The following is a 21,218-nucleotide window of genomic DNA, read 5'->3' on the forward strand; positions in this document are numbered from 1 at the left end:
GACTGATGACCTCAGAAGCTAAGTCCCATAGTGTTCAGTGTCATTTGAACCATTTTATAATTTCCTATGGTTTTTGTTATGCATGTTGGTACTCAGGTTTTATTTGTAGTTAACAGTTGCTATTTTAGATCACACATTGTCATTTTATCATTTGGAGCCAGTGACTGGAGTTGAGGACTCTAGAAAATGGAGTGCCGGTTGTTCTGTTTGTGTTCAGTGGAGGGATGACCGTAGTGGCGCCGTCAGAAACATTTGCGCCGTGTACGGGAATAATGCCATTGGACCGTGCACGGCAAGAAATGCGACATTTGCATACAATGGGCAAGTTTCAAAAATTTGATGTGTGTGTACCACATGATCTAACCCGAAATCACAACAATCAGCGTGTGGAACCCGAAATCACAACAATCAGCGTGTGGTCATATGTGCTTCTCTGCTTGTTCGTCATCACAATGGCTAGCGAACAACACCGACCATTCCTATTCTGTCTGTTTACTGGTGACGAGAAATGGTGTCTTTATGCTAACCTAAGAAAACTTAATAGTGGTTGAGTCAAACAGTTCACCAACTCTCCGTACAAAGGCATGTGCACATCCGCAAAAGCTGACTTTATGCATGTGGCGGAACAACGACCCGTGGTGTACTACGAAATGCTGCTCATTGATGCAGCCATCACTTCTGACATTTATTGTCAACAACTAAGACATCTTGCAGACACAGTCCAAGAACAACGAGGAGTAAGATTGCGTGGAGTGCTTACTCCACGGTAACGACGCTCGCATTATGACAGACTGCCAAAAAACACAATACAGGAGTTTGGGTTAGAAGTCTTTCCACACCTTACTCATCCGATATTGCACCCTCAGGTTTTCACCTTTCCTTTCTTTTCAAGCGACTTCCTTTCCGGATAAAAATGGACTCTGAACATGGCTCGAGGAGTTCCTCGCCTCGAAACACGTGATTTTCACAATGGCGGAATCGAGAAGTCACCCCATTGTCGGCAGACTGTTGTAAATAGTGAAAGAAAATATATTATTGATTGCTAAAGTCTCTGTTATGTGTATATGTTGCGTTTATTAAACTTATGCAAAAACGCTACGAACTTATGCACCTACCCAATAAGAGCTTTATAGCACATGCCAGCCAGAAAATCGTCACTCATGATAACTGCAACCTAAATAATTCCGCGGACGGATATATCCGTCGAAAAATCCATTAAAAACGGCTAGTCCATGAACAGATAAACCAGTCATGCTCACTTAAATGGTTAACGTATGTGAGAGCAACGTTTTAATTCAAGCATCTCATTCGTGGTAAGTATTTCGCTTTTATTAATTCATTTTAGTACTTTATCCTCATTCTTCTCGTAACTTCAATGATGTTACTGATAATTGTAGTGTCCACGTAAACGTAAGCGTTCACTCATACATTTCTTCCGTAAAACTGAAACCGTTCAATAAAATATTTGAAGAGCTTTTTAGGATGTACTGCAGTCCCGAATTCATGAGTGGAACTTTTCACTGAAAGTTTTTGCACGATGCACATCACCATAAAACAGGTAGAGGTTAGAAGAGATACAGAAAAGTTAGTAACGACGGAACAGAACATAAGGGTGAAAGATACGTGCTGCTCGGTACACCGCTACGATCCATTCATGAAAGTTTTATGTGATAATATAAAACAATGTGAAATTTATTATACGATAATAACATAGAAACATACGTACAAAGAGTATATGAGTTTATTTGTATCATAAAACTGAAACAATATAAATCTTGCTATATTTTCACATTAATAACAACTTTAAATATCTACATCGTAATATTAGAGAAAGGGCTTTGGACAATGAAAAATTGAGCAAAAATATATGACATCAGTAACTTTTGAGTCGGTACTTTGTTATGAGATCTAATGACAATAATTTACTGGGTATTTTACTGTGTTTAGATATAATGTACACAAAAGTTAACTATTAATTTCAGCTTAAAACTTAGTTTTTGGTTCAAATGTAACAACATTACTGCTTTCCAAACTACTGCGTTGTTTGAGAAACATAAGCCAATTACCATGGACACTGATAAGACATTTATGGTGTCAGGACCTGGGCTCAATCAATGGGGTAGTATATTCACCTGCTGATGGCTTACTAGGGCAATACAGCTGAAATATTTGTAACTTACGATCAGCCGATTAGGTGTTGATTTAACTTTTGCTTTTATGCAGGTTCTTAAAAAATCTTTCAGCGTTGGTACATATGACTCTATATTTAATAAAAATTAATAACATGGAGAATTAAACAGCTTTAGAATTTACATAAATGTAAGTTTTACATAGAAAATCATTTTAATTCACAAACAGGACTAGCAATATCTGATACAATCAACAAAATATTCGTGTCAAATGACTTTCTACAAAAATTCTCCAATTCATATTGTGTATAAATACCAACGCCTTGCGTTGGCAGATTAAAAATAACACATTTGTACCTGAAAAAGTTCGTCTTCGGTTAAATCTTTGGTATTAATGTGAATATCACTGGAAGAGAATAAATTAAAAATGAAGACAGAGTACTGTCAGTGAACAGCTTCATAGGCATTTTGACCATAGTGTATTAGTTCTACTTGTTTCTTCGTTGTTTAATGGACGATATCATTGTGTAGGACAAAATGTCTCTTTGTTAGAACAGTTCACTTATAAAAACATTGTTTTAATGTTTGTTCTTTGACTCTAACTGATCATTACCACTTGACTCATTTTTGACGGCGTATCATGAAACTGCTTCGAAAATTAAGTAAATATTCTTCGCCACCGTCTGTATTGTATGCAAGTACTTGTATATGTAAGTAACTTGAAAACAATACTAAATTTTAGTCTACTCGTTAAAGAAATTACAAACATAAAAAAGAACAACTGATTTGAACAGCAAACTTTTAGGGGGAACTCATATTAATGTAACAATATATGTAAAGAGTTTAAAATACAACGTTTGTGTGGTTCGGTGGCTGTTGTGAGACTTGAAATAGCATGGAGTTCTGTAGTGACAGTTTCCGTGCTGCCTCGTAGGGATAATCTGCGAAGACTTGCACAAGACAGAAGACATAGTTCAGTCGGCTTCCGTACTGAATGCAGTGAATCGGGAACTAAGCTCAACTTCATAAACAACGATTCTAATAGAAGCTGTAGAGTAGTAGACGTTCATCACGAAGTTGACAGTGCTACTTTTGAAATGACATTATGAAAAAGGATGAAAGTCTTGCGTGGCAGTCGAACGTAACTGCGATCTTCTGACAAATTGTTTCACCATTTTCTTCCTTTCAACTGGCCACGCACAACACTGATAATTTTTAGCAGGGGTTCTTTTTAGATTTCTTACGCAAGAAGTTAAAGACTTGTAGCTAATACTAGTTATAGTTAGAGTGACTAGTAATAAGAAAATGGTCAGTGGTGAAGAAAGAGCTTTAGACTGCTGTAGGTATCAGTATTACCAAGATTTGAGATTTTTCCGCTTGTAGTGCCTTACGGCGTTATAAGAAAGAAAATACAAGTCCATAGGCTGTTACACTCTTAGTGTGAGCGATCACTACGACTTCACTATCAGCCGTTCTGACAACGTCAAGATGATATAAAAAGGGAATATCTAAAATGTTGAACGACTTGCCATTACAACCGGGGAAGAATACATTCTCCTACAAACTTGTGCTCATAAGTAATTACATATTACTCGTAACGAGTTTCACTTTTATCTGAGTTAACTTTCATAGTAAATAGACGAGCACAGTTTTAACTACTGTTGGCACCTTTACAGAGTAGGCTCTTACTCCTTGTATGTAGCTTATGTACGAACTACGATTTCTTCTTTTCTAGCCGTATTAACAGTATAAAACTATACTCCGACAAATGTATCCAACACAGAATCGCTGCTTCATTGAGCAAACACCTTACAACAGCTAGTACACGGAAATGGTAATATAGGGAGCAACTGCAGACTTAATTCGTCACGGCATTAAAATTGTGACGAGTGCAAAACGAAGATGCTTCGTCGGGTAATGAAGCCGACGTGCAACTCAGTGACTGAGCCACGTGGCACTTCTACTCTGCTTCTAACCTACTGGAAGACAATAACGCTTTCAACTGTTGGCACTGGATGTAAATGAGTCCAGTGGAATACCGTGCTGCACGTTTTCTGACTGCAGATTCTGTATTATTGTCTGATAACACGGCGCACTCGAGTAACAAGTGCTCAGCTCTCGTTTCAAACCGACCGTGGACTTTGTTCTCTGAGGATTTCACGGCAGTCGGAGAACAGTGGTTCCGGAACTGCGAAAGCTTAACGGTGAAGGGTTCGCCGTTTATGGTAACTGTTTCCTCCGACACACATGTAAGGAAATCGAAGAGAGAGCTTCACCAGAGGGAAGTGACAGCCAAAACACAGCCATACTGGGGCGACGGCGCGGGCAGCCGCTACTACGTCCGCACCGACAGAGCGCAGGCGGCCGCGGCGAGGGTCAGCGCGGCGGCGGAGGCGGGGGCGAGCGCGGAGGCGGCGGAGGCGGCGGCGGCGGGCGCGTGCGCGACGGCGGCGGCGACGAGCACGCTGAGCGGCAACTCGCTGAGCACGCGCGGGCTGGCGCGGCGCACCAGCGCGGCCAGCTTGAGCGCCTCGCGCGCGCACGCCTCCAGCTGCAGGCGCGACGGCGGCGGGCGGCGGCGCGCCTCCACCACGGCCACCAGGTCCGCCTCGACGCTGAGGTAGCCGCGCACCGCGCACTCCGACACCTGCACCTGCCGCTCCAGCGCCGACAGCACAGCAGACACAGTCAGCGCGGGCAGCGCCGCGTCCTTGCTCACGTGCAGCGCGCGCTCCACCTGCACACACCGTCGCACGCACTGCTCAGCGACACATTCGTCCGAGGACACCCAACTTTACCTGCGTCTGTCACTGTACGTAAACTACTTAAAATGTGCGCTGCAGCACAAAGTAGCTTCTTAGCTTCATGTAAGGTATGTATGGAACTACACTGAAGCGCCAAAGAAACAGGTGTAGGCAAGCGTATTCAAATGTAGAGATATGCAAACAGGCACAATACGGTGCAGCGGTTGGCAACGCCGATACAAGACAACAAGTGTCTCACGCAGTTCTTAGATCGGTTACTGCTGCTACAACGGCACGTTATCAAGAATTAAGTGAGTTTGAAAGTGGTATTTGTGGTGTCACCGCCAGACACCACACTTGCTAGGTGGTAGCCTTTTAAATCGGCCGCGGTCCGCTAGTATACGACGGACCCGCGTGTCGCAACTGTTAGTAATTGGAGACCGAGCGCCGCCACACGGCAGGTCTAGAGAGACTTACTAGCACTCGTCGCAGTTGTACAGCCGACTTTGCTAGGAAAGGTTCACTGAGAATTACGCTCTCATTTGCCGAGACGATAGTTAGCATAGCCTTCAGCTTAGTCAATTGCTACGACCTAGCAAGGCGCCATTTATCCTTTGCTATGTATCTAATGAAGCATGTACAGTAACAAGACCAATGTTCACCAATTGTGGATTAAAGTTAAGTATTCCAGCAGCTACGTACTTTTCTTTATAGCATTCATTACGTATCCTGTTTCAGACCTCACGCCAGCCTGCGTGAGCTTAACGCGTGCCTTTCGGCTACTTCCGAGTGGCGTGGCTGTCTTGCTACGCCACTACAGTATTCTAGTAGGCGCACGAGCGATGGGGCACAGCATCTCCGAGGTAGGGATGAAGTGGGGATTTTCCCGTACGACCATTTCACTAGTGTACCGTGAACATCAGGAATCTGGTAAAACATCAAACCTCCGACATCGCTGAGGCCGGAGAAAGATCCTGCAACAACGAGACCAACGACGACTGAAGAGAATCGTTCAACGTGACAGAAGTGCGACACTTCCGCAAATTGCTGGAGATTTCAGTGCTCGGCCATCAACAAGTGTCAGCGTGCGAACCATTCAACGAAACATCGTAGATATGGGCTCTCCGAGCCAAAGGCCCACCACTGTACCCTTGATGACTGCTCGACACAAAGCATTACACCTCGCTTGGGCTCGTCAACACCGACATGGGACTGCTGATGACTGGAAACATGTTGCTGGTCATATGAGCCTCGTTTCAAATTGTATCGAGCGGATGGACGTTTACGGGTCTGGGGAAAACCTCATGAATCCATGGACCCTGCATGTCAGCAGGCGACTGTTCAAGCTGGTGGAGGCTCTGTAATTGTCTGGGCCGTCTGCAGTTGGAGTGATACGGGACCCCTGATAAGTCTAGATACGACTCTGACAGGTGACACGTACGTAAGCATCCTGTCTGATCACATGCATCCATTCATGTCCATTGTCCATTCCAACGGACTTCGGCAAGTCCAACAAGACAATGCGACAGAGTGGCTCCAGGAACACTCTTCTGAGTTTAAACACTTCCGGTGGCCACCAAGCTCCCCAGACATGTATCTGGGATCGCTTGCTATGTGCTGTTCGGAAAGGACCTCCATCACCTCGTACTCTTACGGATTTATGGACAGCCTTGCAGGATTCATGGTGTCAGTTCCCTCCAGCACTACGTCAGACATTAGATGAGTCCATGCCATGTCGTGTACCGGCACTTCCGCGTGCCCGCCGAGGCCCTGCACGATATTAGGCAGGTGTACCAGTTTCTTTGGTTCTTTGGCATATTTAAAATGTCTAATTCAGCACAAAGTAGCTTGTTGGCTTCGTCTAAAGTATGTACAGAACTACATAAAGATTATGTAGAAAAAATTAAACAATGTCCATATTTTTCCATTAGTTCTTATTTATTTTTCTGTAAGTTACAGGTTTCCACACTTTACTGATGCCATCCTCACGCCGCTGTACATTAAAACATCAAGTACACAATGTAGTATACGTCTGGGTATAACATAAGATAAGAAATACAGACACAAAGTAAGACCTGCAAATGTCGCTACTCTATACAAACTGCAGCATAGAAGGATGCACAGAGTCAAATCTGCACACAAACCACACCGTAATAGGACATGTTCCCATTCTGGTTGGCTTCAATAAACTAACATACCATACATAAAAGACATCTAACAGAAACTCCAAAAAATGAGATGTCACTTAACCAGTGAAATGAATGAAATGATAATAAATCAGAACACACTAGCAGAAGGGTGTTTTTCTTCTATACAGAATATAAAAAAATAATTAAGTAGAAAATAATAAACGTTCCTTCTACTAGTATGTGTTTTAATTTCTGATTATTTCGTTCATTTATTAATTATGTCACTTCTCACATTTTTCTTTTTAGTTCTATTAGATATGTTATGTGTTAGTTCATTGATGCCAACCGTAATGTGAAACTGTTCTGTTAATGTGTCATTTGTGTGCACATTCAACTCTTTACACCCCTTTACGTTACAATTGTATAACAAATTTACCTTAAAAATCAAAACCTCGTTGAGGTTTCGTCCAGCCGTGGCTCTCAGTGGTTCATAACTCCACAGCAGGCCACAGCAGTCTAAGCAGTCTACCCACTCCACCGCAGCCCCACACCGAACCCAGGGTTATTGTGCCGTTCGGCCCCCAGTGGAACCCCCCCCCCCCCCCCTTGGAACGTCTCATACCACACGAGTGTGGCCCCCAATTGTTTGCATGTTTGCGTGGTAGAGTAATTATGGTGTACACATACGAGGAGAAAGTGTTTGCGCAGCAATCGCCGACGTGGTGTAACTGAGGCGGAATAAGAGCATCCAAACCGGCATTCGCCGAGGCAGATGGAAAACCGCCTTAAAAACCATCCACAGGCTGCCAAGCACACAAGACGCGCTGCTAGTCGGGTGGGCTCTGCGCCAAGTATTCGGCGATATTTCACGACAGAAATTTTGGAAACATCGACAGTTGCTGAAATGAGTCATTTTACTTTGCTACTATCCTCGATAATAAATGATCATCCTTAGGAACAGAATCCACCACCTTGGCATGATTATCCTACGCAGAAACACTAAGACAGGTTCAAGTTATGTGCCATTCACTCGTGCTTCATTACAAAACAAAAAAAGACCAAATATTCCTGAATCTTTCAGTACACAATAATGGACCTTACAGCAGTTAATACAGTAGTTCATTTCTGATGTCATGGTTGTTTACTCGCAGGGGTGATATTGTCATCGTTTCTGTGCCTTAGGATGATAGTTTATGATAAAAACGATAAAAAAGTAAAATACTAATTTGTTTTATTTGTGCATTCTTTTAAATATTTGACAGATATGGAGACTACATACCAAAAACAACAATATGTTATAGGCAATGTCTTGTCTGAACGAAAAACATCGTTTCAGTTCTCAATAAAAACAAAATATTCTCTACACTAATATTTTATGAATCCAGCAGATACAATAACGTCATATTGCAAACCATGTTTGTACATATTTCCAAAGCATCAATATATTTGAAAAAAAAAGAACTTTGTCCGTTATCGGCTGCAGAATTCTCAGTTTATTGGCTGCTGGCGAATTCCGACTTAACAGTCATAACAAGCAACGCAAAGGTTATCACTATGCAACATATTGCAACAGATGTGACGTAAAACTTAATCCACCAGTCCACATGTGGAACACATGACATCAACATATTAATTATACTGCCTTTAATGGACATTTTCTTCTTTCGCTAGTGTTCATATTAGCCTGATGTGATATTCAGTTGAATGGTACGTATTTATTGTCAGTGTAACCCAAAGCGATAGGTGGCACTAGCTCCACAGCTCGATATACCTCTGCTTTTTACTGCCAGATGATTTGAACAATGCTAACAAATTATTTGAATTCTAACTGAAACGTAAATACAAACCAGGGACTCCTAAGGTACGACTTGGCAAACAAATGGTAATGAGATGGGGAGCTATTAATATCAATGGGGGCTACTCTGGGAAGAAGGTAGAGCTGGCAGAGACTGCAAGTAAGAAGGGGCTGGACGTTTTAGCTGTTAGTGACATTCGGGTAAGGGGTGAGAAAGAAGAGGAAGTGGGAGAATACAAGGTCTACCTGTCAGGAGTCAAAGCAGGAATAGCACAATGGGGTGTAGGGCTTTACATCAGGAGAGAAATGGAACCCAGCGTAGTTGCAATAAGGTATGTAAACGAACGACTGATGTGGATAGATTTGACAGTGTCTATCAAGAAAATTAGGATTGTGTCAGTATATTCGCATTGTGAAGGGGCAGATCAAGATAAGATGGATAGTTTTTATGAGGCACTCAGTGATGTAGTTCTTAGAGTAAAGGACAAGGACAGTGTTATGCTCATGGGTGATTTTAATGACAGGATTGGAAATCGAACAGAAGGGTATGAAAAGGTTATGGGTAAATTTGGAGAGGATATGGAGGCCAACAGGAACGGGAAACAACTCTTGGATTTCTGTGCCAGTATGGGATTAGTAATCACAAACTCCTCTTTTAAACATAAGAACATTCACTGGTATACTTGGGAAGGCAGGGGAACCAGATCTGTCATTGACTATATAATAACAGATCAGGAATTCAGGAAGGCTGTGAGGGACAATGATCATTATTTAATCTGCGGTGAAATTGGGATTGCGAGGCTGAAAGTGCAGGAGGTCAGGTCCATATGTAGGAGGATAAGAGTGGACAAACTTCAGGATAAGGAAACCAGGCACAAGTACATAACAGCGATCTCACAAAGGTACTAGTTTGTTGAATGTAGTCAATTACAGTCATTGGAAAAGGAATGGACAAGGTACAGGGACACAGTACTAGAAGTGGCTAAAGAATGTCTTGGAACAGTAGTGTGTAAAAGTAGGATGAAGCAAACAGCTTGGTGGAATGACACAGTCAAGGCATCCTGTAAAAGGAAAAAGAAGGCGCATCAAAAATGGCTACGTACTAGAACTCAGGTAGACAGAGAAAGTTATGTTGAAGAAAGAAACAAAGCCAAACAGATAATTGCAGCATCCAAGAAGAAATCTTGGGAAGACTTTGGAAACAGGTTGGAGACTATGGGTCAAGCTGCTGGAAAACCATTCTGGAGTGTAATTAGCAGTCTTTGAAAGGGAGGTAAGAAGGAAATGACAAGTATTTTGGACAGGTCAGGAAAACTGCTGGTGAATCCTGTGGATGCCTTGGGCAGATGGAGGGAATATTTTGAAGAGTTGCTCAATGTAGGTGAAAATACGATCAGTAATGTTTCAGATTTCGAGGTAGAATGGGATAGGAATGATGATGGAAATAGGATCACATTTGAGGAAGTGGAGAAAATGGTCAATAGATTGCAGTGCAATAAGGCAGCTGGGGTGGATGAAATTAAGTCGGAACTCATCAAATACAGTGGAATGTCAGGTCTTAAATGGCTACACAGGATAATTGAAATGGCCTGGGAGTCGGGAAAGTTCCATCAGACTGGACAAAAGCAATAATCACACCAGTCTTTAAACATGGAAACAGAAAAGATTGTAACAACTACAGAGGTATCTCTTTAATCTGCGTTGTGGGTAAAATCTTCTCAGGCATTGTTGAAAGGAAAGTGCGAGTATTAGTTGAGGACCAATTGGATGAAAATCAGTGTGGGTTTAGGCCTCTTAGAGGTTGTCAGGACCAGATCTTTAGCTTACGGCAAATAATGGAGAAGTGTTATGAGCGGAACAGGGATTTGTATCTATGCTTTATAGATCTAGAAAAGGCATATGACCGGGTTCCTAGGAGGAAGTTATTGTCTGTTCTACAACATTATGGAATAGGAGGCAAACTTTTGCAAGCAATTAAAGGTCTTTACATGGATAGTCAGGCAGCAGTTAGAGTTGACGGTAAATTGAGTTCATGGTTCAGAGTAGTTTCAGGGGTAAGACAAGGCTGCAACCTGTCTCCACTCTCCACTGTTGTTCATATTATTTATGGATCATATGTTGAAAACAATAGACTGGCTGGGTGAGATTAAGATGTGTGAACACAAAATAAGCAGTCTTGCATATGCGGATGACTTAGTTCTGATGGCAGATTCGATTGAAAGTTTGCAAAGTAATATTTCAGAGCTATATCAGAAATGTAAGGACTATGGTATGAAGATTAGCATCTCCAAAACGAAAGTAATGTCAGTGGGAAGGAAATATAAACGGATTGAGTGCCAAATAGGAGGAACAAAGTTAGAACAGGTGGACGGTTTCAAGTACTTAGGATGCATATTCTCACAGGATGGCAACATAGTGAAAGAACTGGAAGCGAGGTGTAGCAAAGCTAATGCAGTGAACGCTCAGCTACAATCTACTCTCTTCTGCAAGAAGGAAGTCAGTACCAAGACTAAGTTATCTGTGCACCGTTCAATCTTTCGACCAACTTTGTTGTATGGGAGCGAAAGCTGGGTGGATTCTGGTTACCTTATCAACAAGGTTGAGGTTACTGATATGAAAGTAGCTAGGATAATTGCAGGTACTAGTATATGGGAACAATGGTGTCCACAATGAGGAAATCAAAGACAAACTGGGAATGAACTCTATAGATGTAGCAGTCAGGGCGAAGAGGCTTAAATGATGGGGTCATGTTACACGTATGGGAGAAGCAAGGTTACCCAAGAGACTCATGGGTTCAGCAGTAGGAGGAGTCGGGGCAGACCAAGGAGAAGGTACCTGGATTCGGTTAAGAATGATTTTGAAGTAATAGGCTTAACATCAGAAGAGGCACCAATGTTAGCACTGAATAGGGGATCATGGAGGAATTTTATAAGGGGGCTATGCTCCAGACTGAACGCTGAAAGGCATAATCAGTCTTAAATGATGATGATGATGATGATGATGATGATGATGATGACGTAAATACTCTGTGCCACACTATGAGGCGACAAAATATAAGATGGAATATAATGTTCGAAATCGTGAGATGAAGTAGTCAGATTATCGAATAACCTGAAATATCACTGCAAGAAAAATAAATGACAGACGTCAACTGAACATTTATCTCTTTTAAGAGTAATCAGTAAAGAAAGTATATCTAAATAAGAAAACACATGTGGGAGAATGTAAGTGAGGTATAAGACAACAACAAATAATATAATTATCTTCTCAATATATCTGAGAAAGCACATCTTGACTTACTTCAGTTGTGCAAGCAAACAAAACAACAGTTTATTATTCCAATATAAAGAAGCGGAGTATGTGTAAAAATACGAACTAGTCTCATGATAAAACGCCACCAACCAAGATTGAAGGATACAAAGTATTGTCAGGAGAATCTAATTTTTAACACAGACATGTAAATTAAAAATCTAAGAAGCATGGACGTTGCTGCAATCTCCTTTCTGTTTATAAGAGACTGTTGGACACAGCAAAAGGTTCCTGGCATTCGTCTGAAAATATCGAAAATTTCTTACATGTAAGCCATTAGAACTTTCATTGCCTCCACAAGGTCAGAAAATGGCAAAATCTTGACATGATTGAACAGAAAGTATGCGACTAGTATTAAAAATGGCGACCCAGCACAACAAAATTCGAAGAAATATCATCCATAGGGAAATTATTAACTGTTTGCAACACATAATTTATTTATCTGAAGCACTCTGCATCCATCTGATTTTATAAAAGTGGTTTATTTACACCCTGTTAGTATGGGCACCTTGTGCTGCACAAAATTCGAATGTGATCTACTGGAAACAGCTGTTCTTTACAAGGTGAGTTTCTTTGGATTGCTTGTACTCTTAATTTACAGCACTTTGTATTGCAATGTAATTTATGATCTATGGGTGCATTGTTCCCTCCCCAATGGATCTGTTAATTACAATGTAATTGGGTTTACACTCTCCAAATGTGCACTTACTTTATTATGTACCACACTACATTGAGTAAAGATTCAGTCACATATTAACACGTGAAATTTGACATTAATTTCACGTGGCATATAACACTACTGAAAGAAAGGGACGTTGTAACATATTGTTCCAGGTCGCACACGTCTACTCGTCCTACTCGCTACTGTGGACGCTTCAGCCATTTTCCCATAGCGAAGGAATGGGTGATTTTGTTCAGCCAGGACATTATGGGCTAGTCTATTTTTCAATGGATCGTGGTCTGGATCCACTACGCTTTTACAGTAGCGAGTAATTTGCTCTGGACACCGTTGTTTTCCGACAAACAGCGGAAAGAAATCTCCGAAAGTTGTAGCAAGAAGCAGCAATGGCTAGGGAACTCATGATTAAACGCCACCAACCAAGATTTCCTTCCCACTGACATTACTTTCGTTTTGGAGATGCTAATCTTCATACCATAGTCCTTACATTTCTGATATAGCTCTGAAATATTACTTTGCAAACTTTCAATCGAATCTGCCATCACAACTAAGTCATCCGCATATGCAAGACTGCTTATTTTGTGTTCACACATCTTAATCTCACCCAGCCAGTCTATTGTTTTCAACATATGATCCATAAATAATATGAACAACAGTGGAGACAGGTTGCAGCCTTGTCTTACCCCTGAAACTACTCTGAACCATGAACTCAATTTCCCGTCAACTCTAACTGCTGCCTGATTATCCATGTAACCTTTAATTGCTTGCAAAAGTTTGCCTCCTATTCCATAATGTTGTAGAGTAGGAATTGGCCAATAAAAGTTCATACATTCTACGTCGGATGTTAATTGGCTCCTAGGCCGAAATGTTTTGCGGAGTGAATTTGGAGCTCTTGATAGACAGCTGACAACATACTGCCAATATGTCTGTTTCCCCCTACATTATTTACCCTACACAGCTCACTTTAGTATCATGGAATGATGTCTTAACACTTATCATCCTATCTCTTCTTCTTGTTAATGTTGTCCAATGTCCATTTGTGCGCCGACTTTGCGGAGAACCTCCTCATTTCCTTTCTTATCAGACCATCTAAATTTCAATATACGATAGTAGCACACCTTTCCCTATTCTAGTCCGCTTTTTATGTCCTCCACACATCATCCGTGATAGGATATTTTGCTTAAAAGATAGCAAAATTTCTAACTTAGTTTACTTCGTGGTCACAAATTTTGATATCAAGCTTCTTGTTGTTGTTGTTGTTGTGGTCTTCAGTCCTGAGACTGGTTTGATGCAGCTCTCCATGCTACTCTATCCTGTGCAAGCTTCATCATCTCCCAGTACCTACTGCAATCTACATCCTTCTGAATCTGCTTAGTGTATTCATCTCTTGGTCTTCCTCTACGATTTTTACCCTCCACGCTGCCCTCCAATACTAAATTGGTGAGCCCTTGATGCCTCAGAACATGTCCTACCAACCGATCCAGTCTTCTGGTCAAGTTGTGCCACAAACTTCTCTTCTCCCCAATCCAATTCAATACTTCCTCATTAGTTTCTTACCATCCTTAACTCTGCTATTTCTCATTACATTTGTCTTTCTTTGGTGTACTCTCAATCGGTGTTCTGTACTTGAGAGACTGTTCATTCCAGTCAACAGATCCTGCAATTCTTCTTCACCATCACTGAAGAATCTTATCACCGGTATCCTTTCACCCTGAATTTTAATCACGCTCTTGAGGCTTTCTTTGACACGGTCAGTTAACGTTAATGTGAAAACCTGCCAAAACCCTAAATAACCACGTTTTGTAGCGCGGCCTTTCAGGATGAGTTCTGGATGGTACTGGCAGGTTGTGACACTGTGCAGCTGGCCACGGCATTGCGGTTGGCCTAAGTTTCTTCTGTGAGGATTCATGGTGCGAACAGCCCAATGGAGGTGGTCCACGGATTCTCGATTGTAATTCGGGGAGTTTGGCGGCGAGGGAGTGCGGCAAACACATCGCGGTGCTCTTAGAACCAAGTATGTACACTCTTAGTGTGTGGCACGTTGCGTTGTCCTGCTGGTAGATGCTGAGGAGAAAACAGACTGAGTGTAGGGGTGGACATGGTGCTCTAGCAAAGAAGCATACTTTTTTGGTCCACTGTGCCTTCCAGAGTGATGAGATCACCCAGGGAATGGCATGAAAACATTCACAGACCCTAACTCTGTTGCAGGGTGTTTGTGTCACAAGTTCCACCCCGCACACGCCGATGTCAGTGGAGCATAAATCGTGATTAATCCGAAGAAGCCACCTGTCGCCACAAAGTGGCCGTCCTGTTTCGGTACTGACGTGCAGATAGCAGATTTCTTCACCGATTAACATCGTGAACCACGCACCAGGCCCATATGCAGTAATGTTCGCTGAACAGTCGTAGAGGAGACACTGCTGGTAGTCCCTTGGAGCACCTGGGCGGTCACCTGCTCAAGCATTGCACGTCTATTCACCCACAGCCATCTCTGTAACTGTCGTGGAATCCATATATGGCCCGTGATGCACCTCAACTGCTTCGGCACCAGTTTTGGATAACCGCATTTTGCCACGCACGGTATACTTTAACCACAGCACAAGACGAACAGTTTATAAAACTAGCCGTGTCGGAAATTCTTCCTGTGGTGTCACCGCCGGACACCACACTTGCTAGGTGGTAGCCTTTAAATCGGCCGCGGTCCGTCAGTATACGTCGGACCCGCGTGTCGCCACTATCAGTGATTGCAGACCGAGCGCCGCCACACGGCAGGTGTAGTCTAGAGAGACTCCCTAGCACTTGCCCCAGTTGTACAGCCGACTTTGCTAGCGATGGTTCACTGTCTACATACGCTCTCATTTGCAGAGACGACAGTTCAGCGTAGCCTTCAGCTACGTCATTTGCTACGATCTAGCAAGGCGCCATATTCAGTTACTGTAAGTACTATCTTCAAGAATGTCTTCTGAACGGATAATATTGTGAATCATGTACCATCAAGAGCGACGTTCATCATTAATGGATTAAAGTTAAGCATCGCCACTGTTACTCATACCGAATTCTCGCTCCTTGTCATGTTCCAGAACTCACGTCAGTATAGTTCTTCCCTCCTCACGCCAGCCTGCGTGAGCTAAACGCGTGCATTTTGGCCTCCACTCGTAACACGGTGTTGTCTCTTCTGCTAACACAAAGAGCCTGAAAGCCAACGATTGTGCTCTTTTGGACTTTGGATAAATTTCATAATTTGCACATTATAACAACTGCGCTGTTTTCCACATACTCCCCTCAAGCTGTATATACGTTCCACTGCTAGTGTTCCCAGTTGCCGACTGTGAGTGGTTATTGCAGGCTGACGTCGAACACAGGCAGTGAACCATGTTGTTTCGTGATTGCTTCTTCGATGCATAGATAGGACACTAGGATCAAAAGACTGTATCCCTGTCTTACATCTTTCTAACCCGACCTCTTCGTTCTTCGTCTTCCTGCGCTATTGTTGCATCTTGATTCTTATACGCACTGTACACTGACCAGGCAGAACATTATTTCCACCGACCTAATAAAGATATCAACCCGTCCTGGCGCTAGCAGAGTCACTAGGCGAGAAAAGACCGCTAGTAAGACACGCGAACGGTGCGTGTAGTATCAGCGAGCGTGCTGCCAGAGTGTGGAATGGCGAAGGCGCGTGATGTGTCTGAGTTTCACCGAGGACAGATTGTTATGGCCCAGACGCTCGGCGCGGGTATTTTGCAAACTTCGTGACTTGTCGGGTGTTCGAGGAGTGCTGTGGTGAATGTCTTCAAATGTTCAAATGTGTGTGATATATTATGGGACTTAACTGCTGAGGTCATCAGTCCCTAAGCTTACACACTCCTCAACCTAAATTATCCTAAGGACATACACACACACCCATGCCCGAGGGAGGACTCGAACCTTTGCCGGGACCAGCCCAAATGTCTTCAACACGTAGCGAGATCAAGATGAAACCACGTTCAGACGTCGTGGGGTTGGGTGGCCACCGTCATTATAAAACGTTGTAGGCTGGGCAGACTGGTAGAATAGGACAGGCGGCGAACTATGGAAGAATTAACAACTGACTTTAATGCTAGGTAGAGTACAAGTAGGTCTGAACACAGAGGACACCGAAAACTCCTGCCGCAGGCGACGTCCCTCGCATTAGCCAATGTTAACAGCCCGATATCAGCAACTAAGACTGAAATGGGCACGTGACCATCGGCATTGGACGCTGGCGCAGTGGCAGAGCGTTGCATGGTCTGATGAATTCCGATATTTTCTCGATCATGCCAATGGGAGAGCGCGAATCCATCGTCTTCCCGGGGAACAGCTCCTTGACACCTGCACTACAGGATCGAGACAAGTTGGTCCAACTCCCTCCAGCGACCTTATCAAGGCCTCATTGCTTCCATGCCACGCTGTGTCGCCACTGTTATCCATACCAAAGATGGACATACCGGCTACTAGGTAAGTGATCACAATATTCTGGCTGAGCAATGTATATTACCCGTCTGGTACTGAATCGAATACGGAGAAAAGAATAGGGAGTGAAGAACTTTATGACCCAAACTGAGTAAAAGACGGACCAGACATATCGAGAAATTAGTACGGGAAGACAAATGCTTGACTGTGGTAAGCAAGTTGAGGTGGGCGAAGGTTGCAGAAATTACCAAGAGAGGAATAGTTATGCAGAGGGCAGCTTAGCGTGTAGAACTGTTTCACACAAGTCTCCGGACTGAAGACCACAACAAGAACAATAACAACTACAACGCATTCCCTATTTAACACTTTGTAACACGAAAACTAATTAGCGTTTGAGTATCAGACTTGGTATTTTTAATGTCCAGATTATGAGGTGCATGATTTCCATGCGTCACAGCGCTACCGTGAAGTTCCAACTTTGGCCACCAGGCGCCGTGATCAGTCGTAGTGATTCACGGTCTCACACACCAGACCAATCACAGTGCACTTATTGACGTGTCAATACGAGATTGGGCAAAAGGAGCATTATTGGTGAAGCTTTAGCATCAAAACAACAGTAATGCTGCAGCAGCACTTCGACAGTATCAAAAAAAAAAAAAAAAAAAAAAAAAAAATGGTTCAAATGGCTCTGAGCACTATGGGGCTCAACATCTGTGGTCATAAGTCCCCTAGAACTTAGAACTACTTAAACCTAACTACCCTAAGGATATCACACACATCCATGCCCGAGGCAGGATTCGAACCTGCGACCGTAGCAGTCGCGCGGTTCCTGACTGAGCGCCTAGAACCGCTAGACCACCACGGCCGGCTCGACAGCATCGCCGCCTGAAAGGATTACGGAAGGGTCCTCTTTCTTCGCCTGCTGTGCGGAGCGTGATGAGGAAGCTCGAATCAACTGGAGAACTGGGTATCCCTCCGGGAAGAGGCCGACGGCCGGTTGCGTCACAGCTGGCTGATGAAATCGCGCTTGCTATGGCAGACAACGCTGCGCGCAATTTCCGATCGCCAACAGTGCGTGTGATGTATACGACAGCTGAACATCCCGTGGTCCACTGTACGGAAGGTGCTTCGGACGATTCTCAGATGGTATCCGTATAAGATCCATATCATACTGTAGCTTGCACCACAGAACGCACCGCACAACGGCGTATTAACTTGGCTCTCCACTTCCTCGCAAGGATTGAAGTTGACGAGGGCTAGACTGGACCATCCTACGGACAGACGAAGCTCAATTTTCTCTGACGGGTGAGGTAAACACAAAGAATTGTCGAGTGTGGGGATCTTCACCTCCAGTCACTGTGCATGAAGTTCCTCTGTATGGCGAACGTGACACCGTATGGTGTGACTTGACCGCTACGTTCATCATTGGCCCATTCTTTTTTGAACAGTTTGGCGCTCAGGGACCAAAGACGTGCCGTGTGATTGGCCAGCGTTGACGCGATATGCTTTGCATACAGGGGAGAGACTCTTAGAACTCAACAGCCTTCGTTCAAGATGGTGCCCATTGCACATCGCTCGTGAAGTTCACGTGCTTCTCCGAAGCACATTTGGAAACGATCGAATTATCAGCCGATCGTTTCCAAATGCTTGGGTGGCACGATCCGCCTGATCTCAGTACCTGTGATTTGTGATTGTGGCGCTACCTGGAGGACACGGTTTACTGGGTGAACATTCGCATAAGTGCTGATCTGAAGCGCAGGATATCAAAAGAGGTAGCCAGCATACCTACGGACATACTTCGTTCTGCTGTGCGGAACGCAATTCTGCGCTTTTGGGCTCTTCTGGACGCTGATGGGCGCCATATTGAGCCCCTTTTGTAGAAGTAATGGTACCGGTATGTAACAGCACGATGTACCGCAACAGCACATTAAAAGCGTCTCAGTAGAGCTGATTCTGCATTATTTCTCCTCCCCGTGTCCTTGACATTAATGCTACGGAGTTTGTTACTCCCACGGTCATTAGTTTCTGTGTTATAACGTGTTAAATAGGGGAAGTGTAATTGCAACCACCCGGTACGAAGTAATTGGAATTCCCCGCGTGTCTGGTGCCTCGTTCGTTCCAAGTAATGCCGCTGCGACGCTTGCCGCGCACCTGCTTCTGGCTGTAGAGGAAGCGGACGGCGCCGGCGCAGCGCGGGCAGCAGGCGCCCGGAGGAGTCGCGGCGAGGCAGGCGGCGGCGGCGAGCGGCGGGCAGCGCACCCCCACGGCGTCGCACTGCGGCGCGGGCCGAGACCCGATCTGGCCCACGGCGGTGCAGGGGCCCGCGTAGTCCACCGGCACCTGCGCAGCGTGCGCCGCGCACTCCGAACGGTACGTCACGCCGTCGGCGCCGCACACCGTGCCGTTGTTATCACAGTTCGTCTGCAACAAGCCCCAGGCGTGACAGTAGTGACGGGCCGACTGCAGATCGTATTGGGACTGCAATCCGCTTAAAAGGCTTTCTTATCTGGTACAAGTACTTAATACACACTTAGTATTACGCCACTGGCCATTAAAAGTGCTACACGAAGAAGAAATGCAGATGATAACCGGGTATTCATTAGACAAATATATTATACTAGAACTGACATGTGATTAGATTTTCAAGTAATTTGGATGCACACATATTGAGAAATCAGTACCCAGAACAACCACCTCTGCCCGTAATAACGGGTGTGATACGCCTGGGCATTGAGTCAAACAGAGCTTGGATGGTGTGTACATGTACAGCTGCCCATGCAGCTTCAACACGATACCACAGTTCACCACGAGTAGTGACTGGCGTATTGTGACGAGCCAGTTGCTCGGCCACCATTGACCAGACGTTTTCAATTGGTGAGAGATCTGGAGAATGTGCTGGCCACAGCAGCAGTCGAACATTTTCTGTATTCAGAAAGGCCTGCACAGGACCTGCAACATGCGGTCGTGCATTATCCTGCCGAAATGCGTATTGTGACGAGCCAGTTGCTCGGCCACCATGCACCACACGTTTTCAATTGGTGAGAGATCTGCAGAATGTGCTGGCCAGGGCAGCAGTCGAACATTTTCTGCATCCAAAAAGGCCCGTACAGGACCTGCAACATGCGGTAGTGCATTTTCCTGCTGAAATGTAGAGTTTCGCAGGGACCGAATGAAGGGTAGAGCCACGGGTCGTAACACATCTGAAATTTAACGTCCACTGTTCAAAGTGCCGTCAATGCGAACAAGAGGTGACCGAGACGTGTAACCAATGGCACCCGATGCCATCACGCCAGGTGATTCGCCACTATGGCGATGACGAATACACGCTTCCGATGTACGTTCACCGCGATGTCACCAAACACGGATGCGACCATCATGATGCTGTAAAAAGAACCTGGATTTATCCGCAAAAATGACGTTTTCGCATTCGTGCACCCAGTTTCGTCGTTGAGTACACCATCGCAGGCGCTCCTGTCTGTGATGCAGCGTCAAGGGTAATCGCAGCCATGGTCTCCGAGCTGATAGCCCATGCTGCTGAAAGCGTCGTCGAATTGTTTGTGCAGATGGTTGTTGTCTTGCAAACGTCTCCATCTATTGACTCAGGGATAGAGACGTGGCTGCACGATCCGTTACAGCCATGCGGATAAGATGCCTGTCATCTCGAGTGCTACCCGAGCAGCAATGCCGCGATACGATAAACCGCAATCGCGATAGGCTAGAATCCGACCTTTATCAAAGACGGAAACGTGATGGTACGCATTTGTCGTCCTTACACGAGGCATCACAACAACGTTTCAGCAGGCAACGCCGGTCAACTGCTCTTTGTGTATGAGAAATCGGTTGGAAACTTTCCTCATGTCAGCACGTTGTAGGTGTCGCCACCGGTGCCAACCTTGTGTGAATGCTCTGGAAAGCTAATCATTTGCATATCACAGCATCGTGTTCCTGTCGGTTAAATTTCGCGTCTGTAGCACGTCATCTTTGTGGTGAATCAATTTTAAT

At 44.3% G+C, this 21,218-nt stretch overlaps 1 protein-coding gene across 1 annotated transcript in view; it reads right to left on the minus strand.

Moving 5' to 3' along the window:
- Nucleotides 1–4,464: 4,464 nt before the first annotated feature.
- Nucleotides 4,465–21,218, minus strand: part of LOC124775138 (reversion-inducing cysteine-rich protein with Kazal motifs) — a 371,470-nt gene continuing 354,716 nt past the window's right edge. The window contains exons 15-16 of the mRNA XM_047249978.1: nt 19,368–19,637; nt 4,465–4,866 (exon numbers count right to left, since the gene is read on the minus strand). Coding sequence (XP_047105934.1) covers nt 4,465–4,866; nt 19,368–19,637 — 672 coding nt within the window. The remainder of the gene's footprint in view (nt 4,867–19,367; nt 19,638–21,218) is intronic.

Source organism: Schistocerca piceifrons, chromosome 2 (genome assembly GCF_021461385.2).
Source record: "Schistocerca piceifrons isolate TAMUIC-IGC-003096 chromosome 2, iqSchPice1.1, whole genome shotgun sequence".
Taxonomy (NCBI): Eukaryota; Metazoa; Arthropoda; class Insecta; order Orthoptera; family Acrididae; genus Schistocerca; species Schistocerca piceifrons.